This window comes from Lipophrys pholis (assembly GCF_963383615.2).
Source record: "Lipophrys pholis genome assembly, chromosome: 21".
NCBI lineage: Eukaryota > Metazoa > Chordata > Actinopteri > Blenniiformes > Blenniidae > Lipophrys > Lipophrys pholis.
The window spans coordinates 7,577,077-7,589,502 of NC_137649.1; the positions used below are offsets into that span (position 1 = coordinate 7,577,077).

The window sequence follows — 12,426 nt, forward strand, 5'->3', positions numbered from 1 at the left end:
GTTTTTATAATTTTTTTTCCTCTCTTGTGATCGTGGCTAAAAAATCATCCTGTAATGAAACATCTGCATCAGTAGTGTTCCCTTACTCATACAGCATTTTAAAATAAACACATTAGCCACATGCTGTCACTTGATGTCCTGTTTCTACGAATGCACTGGAACCAGACAGTCCCACCTGCCCCTGTTGCTTCACAGTGACTGAATGTAACCTGCACCACTGGTTTTACTTGGCTCACTTTTCTCTAGATGTATTTAGACGTTCTGACCTATATAATACACAGTTTGACCCATTTTGAACCCCAGTCATTTGAGCCCCAGTTTAAGTTTCCTGAAGGTTATGCAGCGTGCCTGTGTTATGTAATTGCTCAGTACCTTAAGATAACTTGCGGTCGCCCACTTGTCGGCTTTTACTCAGTCGGCAAAATATTCAGCTTATCAAGGCTTCAATTGGAAAATCACAGCTTGCTTATAAAGATATGATTACATATTGGTTGCTTATTTCAGTAAACCATAAATACCACTCTCGCTCAGTATCATCAATTTCTAAAAGAAACAATAAAACTGCAATCAGTGGGCGCACCTATTGCTAGACGGACACACTAATGGTGTAAAGGTCAATAGTGCGTGCTGTTGGCTTGTGATTATAAAAGAAAATCAGATTTTGAACAGAAACAGTAAAATGTCATGACCTTGAGGGGGAAAAAAAATGCAGAAGCACTATTAGTGCGGGACATGTAGGTACACATGAGATAACACGCTTATAACAAGCTGATTATTGGTGTATAAAATGTGCCTAAAGCAGGTGCAGCACGTTGCGATGGATCAAAGTATAACTACAAAGTTAATTGTTAATTTGTAACATAAGACATATTATGAAACTGTCTTTTTTTTTTTTTTTTCATAAAACACCTTAAATCCAGACGGTGTAAATACCCCTTGTCTCCATATCAAGTGGGAAACTAAAACATAGGAAAAAGTCTGATGTGCTTCAATAACAGTAAATAAATACAAGTTGATGTCGGAGGTGAGTTAGACATTCACTGATAATGTTTTCCCTTGCAATTGTCTTGTAGGACAGCTATAGCATACAACTATGGCAGTGCAGCTCTTGTTTCACACTGAAAAAGTTTTTGCAGATGCCCACATTAAAAAACACACTTTCTTGGTATCGGTACGTCTCTTTATTTCAAACATTTTTTTCACAGAAAAGACAATTAAAAACAATAATGTTCATAATATCAATAATCAATAAAAAATAATGTATATTTGCGGTCCGAAAAGGAGTAGGAACAAGCCTATCCAGCCTTTTCTGTCTAATCTATCTAGATTAATAAAAGATTCTTTATAGGCACATTCAATCTACTCGATTCAAAGCTTACCTGGAGGGGGGGGGGGGGGGGGGGGGGGGTAGAGTAACTGCAGTGACTCATTTTATGGAAGCTATACATTTTGTCATTGAGTTTTGTCACATGGGTCATGAAGAAAAAGGTCAGTGTTGTTTTTGGTGTGTCCTGTGGTTCCTCCATTCACTCCCTTAGAGTTGTCAAGTTATTTGGTCACTGTCACTGTTGGTTTGAACGTTTGTGTGCATGTGTGGGTGTGTGTGTGTGTGTATCTAGTATGTCACTCTGGCCTTTGATGAACCAGAAACCAGCCCAGTGTGTATCCTGCCTTCAGCCATCGTCAGCTCGGATCACTCTAAAGCCCTGTCACCCTGAATTGTGCTAGAATAGAAAATGTCTGGATGGCAGTGTTTCAATAGAAAAGTCAATAGGAGAATACAAATCATCATAACTTCATAGTGATAATAATCGTGGATGGCCATATATTTTATACAAATTGAATCACAAACAAACAAGCGTCGTATGTACCCTCATCACTCTCATGAATTAGTGAAACGCAATTTCACAGATTTCATCTCCTGCATATGAGCTCATCTGACATGTGAAGCAGTTCCCGCAGTGTCGTATTTCACATTTAACAGGGCTGCGAGTGAGCGAGTGAGCTTGAGAGGAAACATGGACGTCATGCCAGTGATCTCCCACCTGCCAGAGTCCCCCTCACACTGAAAGGACAAACGCTGAAGCGCCGGCTGCCAACGTTTCAGTGCAAAACATGCTGTTTGCAACCGGGTGTTGACACATTTATTCAGTCATCTTATGCTTTATTGGAGTATCATGGGGTGTGGAGCCGAGCCCAGCTGATTATGGGCATAGCTAGGGTACAGTTAGACCCGGTTGCCATTTCATCAAGGCTCACACCCTTAGAGACAGATAGACACACACACACACACACACGCTCTCACTCACACCTACCAATCGATTCCAATCATGATTGTTGTGACTGCTAATGATTCAGCTGGTATATCCACAGAAGACTACTGAAAGCATTCTAATCAACCGCTGTTATCTGGACCTTAAGTAATTCAATTAAACACCAATCTGATTGAAACTGCATCATGAAAACATTCCTATCTGATTAAACTGCCATCGAATCAGCACACCTTTATAGTTTGGCTTCAAGATTATTATTTAGTATTCCCTGATTCTGAAGGTCACTGTTCCCCACTTGTCTTGCAATGACCTAACTAATAGTCTTCGGTGCAGTTGAACTATGTAGTTGTCTCAATTTCATATAATTTAAAAAAATATATAGCATAAAAACCATGTTGACAACTATCGTTCTTGCAGATTGTCAATTATTCAAAACTACCCAAACTATCTTTTTCATCTTTTTTTTTAATGTAAAAAAGTAACGTTATATTTTGCAGCTAATGTTTCACATGCAACTTTTCTTCCTGAATCAACCCAAGACAAAATCCCTTATCCACTCTGAATCTACGATGTTAGTGGGCAAAGACATATCTTACATATCGAACAGTCTGACTCTGACCATATTGGTAAGAGAGTCAGTGACCTGATTATGCACCATTCCTTTTTTTCCTGCTAAAGTAAATTGCTCAAGAGTTTCGCTCGCCCAGTTAAGAAGTTCAAACCTTTTCCTTTGACTGCACCAACGATGAAAGCTGTCCTCGACTGAATTTTATCAAAAGCCATAAAATCGTTTTCAAGAGGACTGAACAGATGCAGCGGCTTCACACGCTCAGTAAAACGGTGGAAAATGGTTTGGGCTGCAAAGAAAACATTCATTAGATGCAAACATACTGAAGTGAGGTCAGTTATAACTTGATTGAATCTTTGTCATTATAGAAAACAACATTAATTATAATATCAATTAAAACTTTTTTTTGATGATCTCTCTCTCTCTCTCTCTCTCTCTCTCTCTCTCTCTCTCTCTCTCTCTCTCTCCCCGTTAATGAATCAGTCAAAAGACAACATAATAGATTTCTCGTCACAGCTTTGGACAAGACGTTTGGAGACGCGAACCACAGAGTCATGCATGTCATGCTGACTGAAAACTTCCAGTACTCTAGCGAGATAGACAGAAATGCTGCTGGTTGACTTTTTAATGTACAAAATAATCTGGGAAAAGACAAACTTTTAAAAGGTTATATTTTTCCGAGCACCATTGTTCTCCTCTTGATCATGTTGTATGTACTCTATCTTTTGGTGACTGAAGTACAGAAGGTCTCTCACAACAGGAACAACAACTCTCCCACTGCTGAGGTCACATGCTTGGTCTGCACTGAGGTGCTCCTGGTTAAATCTGGATCTGCCGTCTCTGCATCGCTTTCTGTGTCCTTGGCCTGCACCGATACACTCTCAGGAGTATGTGTCCCCATCTTTCTCCCACATAATGGCAGGATCACCGTCTGTCCACATTCAACTCGATTCAACTTCATCTCTTTAGCGCCACATACATCAGAGTCATTTCTAGGTGCTTTTAACAGAGAGATACACAACAAATCCCATAACTGTTTCCATGTGCTGTAACTTTTCTTAAAAGAAGCCACAGTTTCACTCTTCCAGTCTGGTAAATTATTCCTTATTGTATTGTATTCCTTGTGATTTGGTCACAGACAAAATGAAAATATCAGACCAAAATTGGTTGAGTTTGAGACAAGAGGTGAACCAGGGTGTCCTCATCTGATTTGCATTTTGAGGAAGTTGGTTGAATAGAGAGGTAAACAGAAAGTCATTTGATACAGGAGTATTGGAGCCTGCGGAGATGTTTAAATTGAATATGTTGGTAGCTTGAATTGACTTGGAGGTTTCTCAGTCCTCCAAATTTATCTCTTGATTATCTTCTCAGGCTTAAATTCTGAATGGAGGGTGAACTAAAGGTCCAGAATTTGTGAAAAAGTCTCTTGAAGTCTGTGGATTAGAACAAATCCCATGAGGAAGCGTGAGCGACGCTGGACAGGAAAACCTTTGTAGAACCAGACTCAGAGGTGGAGGCTTTCTGCTGGCCGGTTGGGGTTAGAGGATAGACAGATCGGGGTAGGAAACAGACCCTGGGTATTGTGTATTGCCACATGATTCCTCCATGAAAACCAAGTTCCTACCCCAGCCCGCTTGGACTTAAAGTCAATAATTATCTCTTCTTCACAGAATAACACACATGTAATACAAACATTTCCATTAGTTTATTTATAGATATAAAAGATGCAACACAGACAATCTCAATGGGATAAAAAAAAACAAAGTGTACCACGGCGTGTATAACACCAGGGTGTTTTGAGGCACTCAGGTTATCTGCGCTGAAAATACAGTGAAAAAGATAAAGTGACGGGGACTGTTTCTTCAGAGTCGTCAGTAAAGCTGTGAGGGATTCATATGAACACCACAAAGCAATTAGATGCTGTATGAATCTAATGAGACACTGAGGACTTTTATTTGGACAGGATGGAAATCTGAGACCTACGAAAGGGGCAAAGACTACAAGTGTCACTCGCCGACCCGTTAAGGGAATGGAGAGAGAACAACTTCACAAGGACTGGATAGACTGGCAGAGCTTTGCAGAAATGCACGTGTTGCAAATTCCCTGTCATTGATTATTGATGTTATGTTGCTTTTCTGTCAGGGTCCTTGTTTGGACAGTTTAGGTGCCTGAAAATATTCACAATGAAGGAATTAAAGACACATCCTGCACTGACAGCTGCTGCAGCACTGTTAGGTTTATAACCTTGATCATCTACCTGGACTAAATAATTCAAATAGGTTAAATCATTTTTGGACTTCCTAATACTGTTATTGGAATTGTCTATTTTTATTTTTTTTCCAGGTATACAATTGAATCTGGTTGTGTTTGGGTCTATTTATTCTGACCATTAAATGTATTTGTGTATCTTAACCACTCAACGGGTTACCTTCTCGAATATTTCAAGATAAAAATATAACATCGGATTGTTTGCACTAAAGTGGTAAAACTATTATTATTATAATAGTATTATTATTATTATATGTTATTCTCTTTTGTCACTGAGTAAATTCATGTGATGTCTTTTGTTAAGATATCAGAGTTGTTCAGATGGAACTTATTAGCAAGTTGATTCACTAGTTTTGATTGGATCCAAATGCTGATAATTATTTATACTTTTTGATCACTCTTTGTCCTTTTATTTGTCTTGTTTTAAAAGAGCGGCTCGGGTAAAAGGTGAATTTAATCAGATGGCGAAAGATAATAAACCACTGTGACCACTCTGTGTCGTCATCAGGACTGTCAGGGCTTCATGATAGTATCACAATGGTTGTCCTCTCCAGTGAAAGGAGGAAATCTTCAAAACATCCTAATGTCTTGTCCATTCGCACTTGTCCTCGTAATTCCTATCTTCCAGGAATTCAATGTAGTTCAATGTTTTCCCAGCAGGTGGCAGTGCGTGGCTGTAGCTGATGATGTGAGACCTCTCCAGCCCAGGACACTTCGCCTGTCTATTTCTATAAAACTCAATTTAAAGCAGGGTTACAGGGGCCTGGGGCCAATCCATCACTGGACAAACACAGAGAGACAGACAAACACCTGTCTGAAGGATTCTTTTTTCAACGTTTTATTTATAGATTTTGGATACACAGATAGAATAACAATTAAAAGATACAGGGACATACAAAAAAACACAGTCTTTTAAAAAATCTTTTAAAACAAAGAAAGACAACAGTAACAAGTATTTTAATATTTAAAATTGAACCAACAGAGCGAGTGAAAAGATTTACATCTAATAAGCCGTTTTACATAATTGTTGACAGTTTTCACATCTTGTCGAAGGCCTCACAGCTCGGAGGGACATTGAACTAGACTGTTTCCATGTGCTGTAACTTTTCTCAAAAGAAGCCACAGTTTCACTCTTCCAGTCTGTTAAATTATTCCTTATTGTATTATATTACTTGTGATTTGGTCACAGACAAAATGAAAATATCAGACCAAAATTGGTTGAGTTTGAGACAAGAGGTGAACCAGGGTGTCCTCATCTGATTTGCATTTTGAGGAAGTTGGTTGAATAGAGAGGTAAACAGAAAGTCATTTGATACAGGAGTATTGGAGCCTGCGGAGATTTTTGAATTGAATATGTTGGTAGCTTGAATTGACTTGGAGGTTTCTCGGTCCTCCAAATTTATCACTTGATTATCTTCTCAGGCTTAAATTCTGAATGGAGGGTGAACTAAAGGTCCAGAATTTGTGGAAAAAGTCTCTTGAAGTCTGTGGATTAGTTTTTTTTAAATTTCTACAATTTCTGTGGAGGCAGGTGCGTGGAATGTTTTTAACGAGTGAAACCTCCTGAGAAAATGTGCCATTAATGTATTAATGTAAAGGTCGCCAAATGTTGCAATGTCCTTTCACCTCCATAAGGAGACAGGGAGGCGGGGGACACCCAGTCATTAGAAACAGTACCTATGGGAATTGTGAACTACACAGGCCTCGTTGAACTCCTGCTGTGAGCGCAGAGACCCAACTCACACTGTAAACTGCTGTGATTTGCAGGAAGAGTCAGAATATGGTCTGATATCAGAGGTAAAGGATAGTGATGAAAATAGTGTCCCTTGTGTAGATCAGGATATTATTGACGTAGGGACAGCTATTGAGATTTTTAAGTTTGCCTTAAAACGTAAAGCTTTATCGGTGGTTTCCCCCAACTCCAGTTTAAATGTGTTAATAAAACCCGTGTTGGTTTTCTTTTCTTGTAACGTCTCCGACCAACATTGTCAAACTGTTGGCAGGACAACAGTTTAAACATCTTTACAGTCCCCACCAGGGCGCCGTCCTCAGAGTCCTCCTCCGTTGTAAACCTCAGTGAGTGGATTCTTTTCTCCCTTTATCCTCCTCCCGTTAAGTTAGAGGTTTCTAACTCCACAACTTACCTCAGTATGATCCGTCAGGGATCCAGCGTCCTGCTCAAACTGACAGGGCATTGAACTCCAGCAGAATGTTTCAAACCAAGCTCATTGGAGTTAAGTAAGCAGGGTTTTAAGATTTTCAGGATTTTTATTAGTTGAACATCAATTAGCTAATAAAGTGAGTGTCTTAAAAAAAATCTGTTTTCTATCATGATCTCTCCTACTTTTTCAGGATTAATTTTTTTTACAATCGAGCTGTAATAAAAGATTTGACACACTTGTTCGTAATACTCATTGTGCAATGCCGCTGACGCACGACGGGGGGGTGAAGTCCATGCATTGTACAATAATCTGGGACATTAGTCAGTTCAGGTAGCTGGTAATAGTTTACTTTTTAAAGTCTGTTCTCTGCACTTTTTAGGTTTGCTCTTTAACTGTTCAAACGCTTAGACGTGCTAAATGTAGTAAACATTTATTGACAACAATGAGATGAGATCATGGAAACCTTTCTGCATAATTCACATTAAATCATGGAGAGTTCCATTTTGCACGCTCAAATAAACCATCCAAAAAAACAGTTTAAGTTGTAATAAAGTTAAACTTTTATTGCAAACCAAACATGGTCACATAAATCTTAAACAATTTTACAATTTACATAACATTTAACATGACTAGTTACATATCCATACTTAGGCATACCTTTAGTTTTGTTTTTTTGTTCAATATACATTAAAACTAGTACACATGACTTCAAATATACAAACAAACTTAAATACCGTCAAACTGCAGTACAGCAATATTAAAATGGAATGTTCAGTTTTCAATTTGCGGAGGGCACGTCTGCGGACCGCCATGATGTTACGGTGAGGAGAATGGAAGACTGCTCGAGGGGGGTGGGGGGGGGGGGGGTGCAGCTGACAAGCAGGAACAGCAGAAACACTTCTCAACACACCTCTCTCTCTCTCTCTCTCTAGCAGCAGTGCTCTCTACTTTCATCTCTCTATCAGCAATTTTGTTTTATGTGCAAATGAAGATGTAAAACACCATCTGAGTATATCTCGCATGTTAAAATGTCAAGTGTACTAATTTAGTGCTACACAGTTTCTCTCTGGTGTCGTAACAAAATAAAAAACATAAAAAAAACATAGAAGAAAAAAAGTCAGACGACATGGGACAAACCCAAATATGATGCGAGGTCTAATGGAGAGAAAGGAAAATAAAGGCACCGTTGAGAGAAATAAAACGTCCCCCTCTGTAACATTCGGCTTTCGTATGACATCCTTTTCAAAGACCCAAATAAATGGAAAGAAACTAAAGCACCACAATGAATGTCGTCTCCGTGCTGCTCGTTCAGACCCGACGTCCCGACGGGCGGTGGAAGGAATCCCACCAGGGAAAAGGTTTCGCTACAGAAATGAAATCAGAAATCCCCCTCGGGGCCGGAGCAGGACTTTCCAGTCTTCCTCTTTCAGAGAATTACGTGTGTGCTTATTGTTATTTTCAGAAAGGGGGGGGTTCAAGGGGGGGGGGGGGGGGGGGCTTTTAAGCTGCCTGAGCTATGTGCAAAAGATCTCCACTATCAAGTAACGGATGGACTATTGAAGGCTGGAAGGGAATCTAGGTAGAGTAAGGTGATCAGAGTAAGACGAAGCACTGCAACCCCAACCAGTCAGTTGATTATGGCGGACGTCCTCTTGTAGCAGGTTGCATTTAAACGCATTCGAGAGTTTGGAGAGGATATGGCAAGTACACATGTTTAGCGTTGTCGCAGGTGCAGAACTGGTGCAGGATTTGGTTGGAGAGTATCCATCGTTTGGAGAGGACGCGTGGGGGGGGGGGGGGGTTGGGGTTCACGATGCAAGTCCGTGGGACATGGCACATTTCATGTCGAGTCTCTTGGGGGCGTCCGTGTTAAATCCTATAGGTAGGAATCCATGGACGGGGCATACGAGAAGCCCACGAAGGCCTCGGCAGCCTCTTTGATGCTGGCCGTGACGAGGGCGCTGTCCGGGGAACAGCCGATGGAGCTGGGTACCGGCTCGTCTGTGAACTCGGGATCAAAGTGCCGCAGGTCGTTGGGTCCCGTCTGCAGCGAGGGAGGAGAAAGGGACGGTTAGTTAAGATTTACTGATGTTTGGAATCAAGTGGAAATGTTTGGGATGTGTGGTGATTGAGTTCCCTGCTCTTAAATCCAACTATATCATTTGGAAACCTTCATTCTGTTGTTTGAAGCACGAAATAAAAGTATTCGAAAAAAGTAATTTACCACGTTGGGGTTGAATGGAGGGGTGATCTTCTTGGCGTTAAGGTCATCCCAGTTGATCGGGGAGAAGAATACGTGGTTCTTTATTTCAATCTGAAAAGGCAAACGTCACCATTAATTCCATTCTACGTTTTAAACTTCACAGCGGATGAATGGCGTGACGACATGAATGAACACTTACAAAGTCGTCGGCGCAGCCCAGCCTCTTGGTCCGGTCTTTTTGCAGCAGACCCTCCAGCAGATGTCTGGCCGCGTTGGAAATGTTGGGTTTCAGCTGCAGCGGCTTGTTCAGGATGTTGTCGTACATCTCTGCCGTGTTGCGACTGTAGAACGGAGGCTGGCGAGGGATGGAGAGGAAAAAAAAAAATCAATTAGCATCTTGGCAACCATGCATACACACGGCTAAGGTGGAATTAGTTGTGTAATACGTCTAGTGAATCACTGAGCTTAACAGAAGTATGGAATTGAGAAATACAAAGCTTTTCTTGATAAGGAAGTACAATTGTGCTCTGATTTAAAAAAAACAAAAGTTGCTACTCACCAGGCCATACAGCATTTCATAAAGAACAGCTCCTAAGCACCACCAGTCCACCGTCCTGTCATATGGTTGCTTGTGTAGCACCTCAGGAGCCAAATACTGCAGAAAGAGTGTTGACCGTGGTCAGTCACATCGCCGAATAAAGAAGAACGTGAGGCAGGTCAGCGTCACTGCAGGTTTCGTCCTTACCTCTGGCGTACCGCAGAAGGTCGACGTGGTCCCATTAGGTTCAATGTTTTCTTTGCAGAGACCAAAATCGGTGAGAATGATGTGTCCCTGCGAGTCCAGCAGGATGTTCTCTGGCTTCAGGTCTCTGTAGACAATGTTGAGTGAATGGAGGTATCCCAGTGCGCTGGCAATCTCGGCAGAGTAGAACCGGGCTCTGGGTTCAAGGAAGCAACGCTCTCTCTGCAAGTGGTAGAACAACTGGAAAGGAAAAGAGGGAGAGAGAGGAAATGTTACTTTAATAAGTTTGATGTGACAAATTGAAATTATGTTCTGAACCCGCCTGTCCTGTATATCCTGAGTCTAATAAACGGAGATAGACGAGTAAAAGCAAACCAGGCAACAAGAAGACAGACAGAGGGACAGAAAGGAAACCAGAAGGGTGGATGTGGTGAGGCAGGAAGGCAAGAGTCTGAAAGGTTTGAAAGGGAAAAGACGGATGAAACAAGGGCCAAAGGTGGAGTGAGACAGCAGCAGGATGGAGTACAAAAAGAAGGGAAGAAAAGAGAAAGAGAGACGGAGAGTGAATGCCCCCTGCTTCCTGACGGGAGTCCATATTTAATCAGCTCCGTCTTTGCTCGTCCAACAATCACCGGAAATTAGCTCGATTAGACACACAGCGAGTCTGAATGCTGCGCTAATTTTGGCCCACAGTTTCTCCTGCTCCATCAGCCCACCCTATGATTTCCTGACAGGTATTTCCTTTGGTGAAAAAAAGAAAGACAGAGAGAGAGCTTCTATTCTGCTTCTCATGACAGGATATCCCCTCCGTCTGTCTCCATCTCTGCTTCGTCTTTGTTTTTGGCTCCGACACAATTTAGCTCCTTTAAAAACTTTGCTCCTTTTATGGTGCATCAATTCCCAATGCCTTTTTATTCCTCAAACTTTTCCCTATTAACACATTTCATCTAACGGCCCTTCTTAAAATAGCTCAACATCTTCGCTCTACTCCGTGTGCAGGCGGAGGAGTTTGCGGAGTCTCTCTCATCCAGTTCAGCCAGCAGCTCACCTCTCCTCCATTGATGTAGTCCAGGATGAAATACAGTTTGTCTGCCGTTTGGAAGGAGTAGTGCAGGCCCACCAGAAACGGGTGCTTGACATTCTTTAGAAGCACATTCCTCTCCGACATGATGTGTTTCTCCTTTTTAAAGAGAAGAGCAGAGGTCAGAGACACCGACAAACCTTGAGTGGCAAAGTGAACATTTATCTGTCGCCTTCGGCTGAAGGCATGTCTCCAGGAACACTTACCTCCTTCTTTTTCAGAATCGCCTTCTTCTGTAAGACTTTGACCGCGTAGAACTGGTCATCTGTGCGATGGCGTGCGAGCAGGACCTTCCCAAAGCTGCCTTTGCCGATCACCTTGAGGAAGTGAAAGTCACTGGGCTTGGCTGATGGGTTGGATGACGGACCGAGGTTTATCTGCTGGGATGGACTGGGCTGTCGGACAAGGTGCAAGAAACAAAAATGTCGTGGTGAGAGACATACACGAGGCAAGACATGCAAAGTAATTTATGTTCAGGCTGCATGTGTGCAAAGCAGAATGTCTAAACAAAGGAAGAGGCAAACAATACGCTGGTTAAATCAATTATACTCACAGGAGGTGAAGGGTTTGTGTTCATGAGCTCCGCGTCCTGAGGGGGATTCAAGTTCAGAATGGACTGAACTTCAGGACTGAAAGAAAGAAAGAAAACTGAGTTCAGACTGATAATAAAGCATGAATGCATCCCCAGTTTCTGTGACGTGAATCAGCTGATGTGGGAGTCACAAAAAGTTCATTCCAGAGATGATAATAAAGTCTGACGTTTCTCGTTGTGTTTCCCAATGTTCTGGTGACTGCAGAACAATAACATTAGTCAGATGCTACTCACTGTTTGCAGGCGTAGGAGTTTGTGGCAAGCCGCTGAATGAAGTCGTTCAGGCCCATCTTCCTTTGTTTCATAAAAGCTGGAAAACAAAACATGAAAGAAAAGAGGAAAAATGAGACATTCTGAAATAAAGAAAACACAAATCTGTTTAAAAACACACGTATACTCCATACCGGTTACTAATGCCACTATCCCTCGAGACTTTGAGTACGTGAGGACAGGCGCCCCAGTTTCTGTTTTGATTGTCATGCTGAGTTCAGCTGTTGCTCCGCTCTCATCCACAGCCGAAAGCCCAAATACAACTAC

At 41.6% G+C, this 12,426-nt stretch overlaps 1 protein-coding gene across 4 annotated transcripts in view; it reads right to left on the reverse strand.

Annotated features, from left to right (window-relative positions):
* Nucleotides 1–7,809: 7,809 nt before the first annotated feature.
* Nucleotides 7,810–12,426, reverse strand: part of sgk1 (serum/glucocorticoid regulated kinase 1) — a gene marked incomplete at its 5' end in the record, with an annotated part of 31,917 nt that continues 27,300 nt past the window's right edge. For 3 of the 4 annotated variants that reach the window (XM_080490377.1, XM_080490375.1, XM_080490376.1), the window contains 9 exons: nt 7,810–9,315; nt 9,496–9,585; nt 9,674–9,829; nt 10,034–10,129; nt 10,220–10,456; nt 11,265–11,396; nt 11,504–11,692; nt 11,851–11,926; nt 12,124–12,199. In XM_080490377.1, the coding sequence (XP_080346503.1) occupies nt 9,148–9,315; nt 9,496–9,585; nt 9,674–9,829; nt 10,034–10,129; nt 10,220–10,456; nt 11,265–11,396; nt 11,504–11,692; nt 11,851–11,926; nt 12,124–12,199 (1,220 nt within the window). In that variant the 3' untranslated portion in view covers nt 7,810–9,147. Of the gene's footprint in view, nt 9,316–9,495; nt 9,586–9,673; nt 9,830–10,033; nt 10,130–10,219; nt 10,457–11,264; nt 11,397–11,503; nt 11,693–11,850; nt 11,927–12,123; nt 12,200–12,293; nt 12,415–12,426 lie in introns of those variants that run through there. The other variant, XM_080490374.1, reaches the window with a different exon arrangement.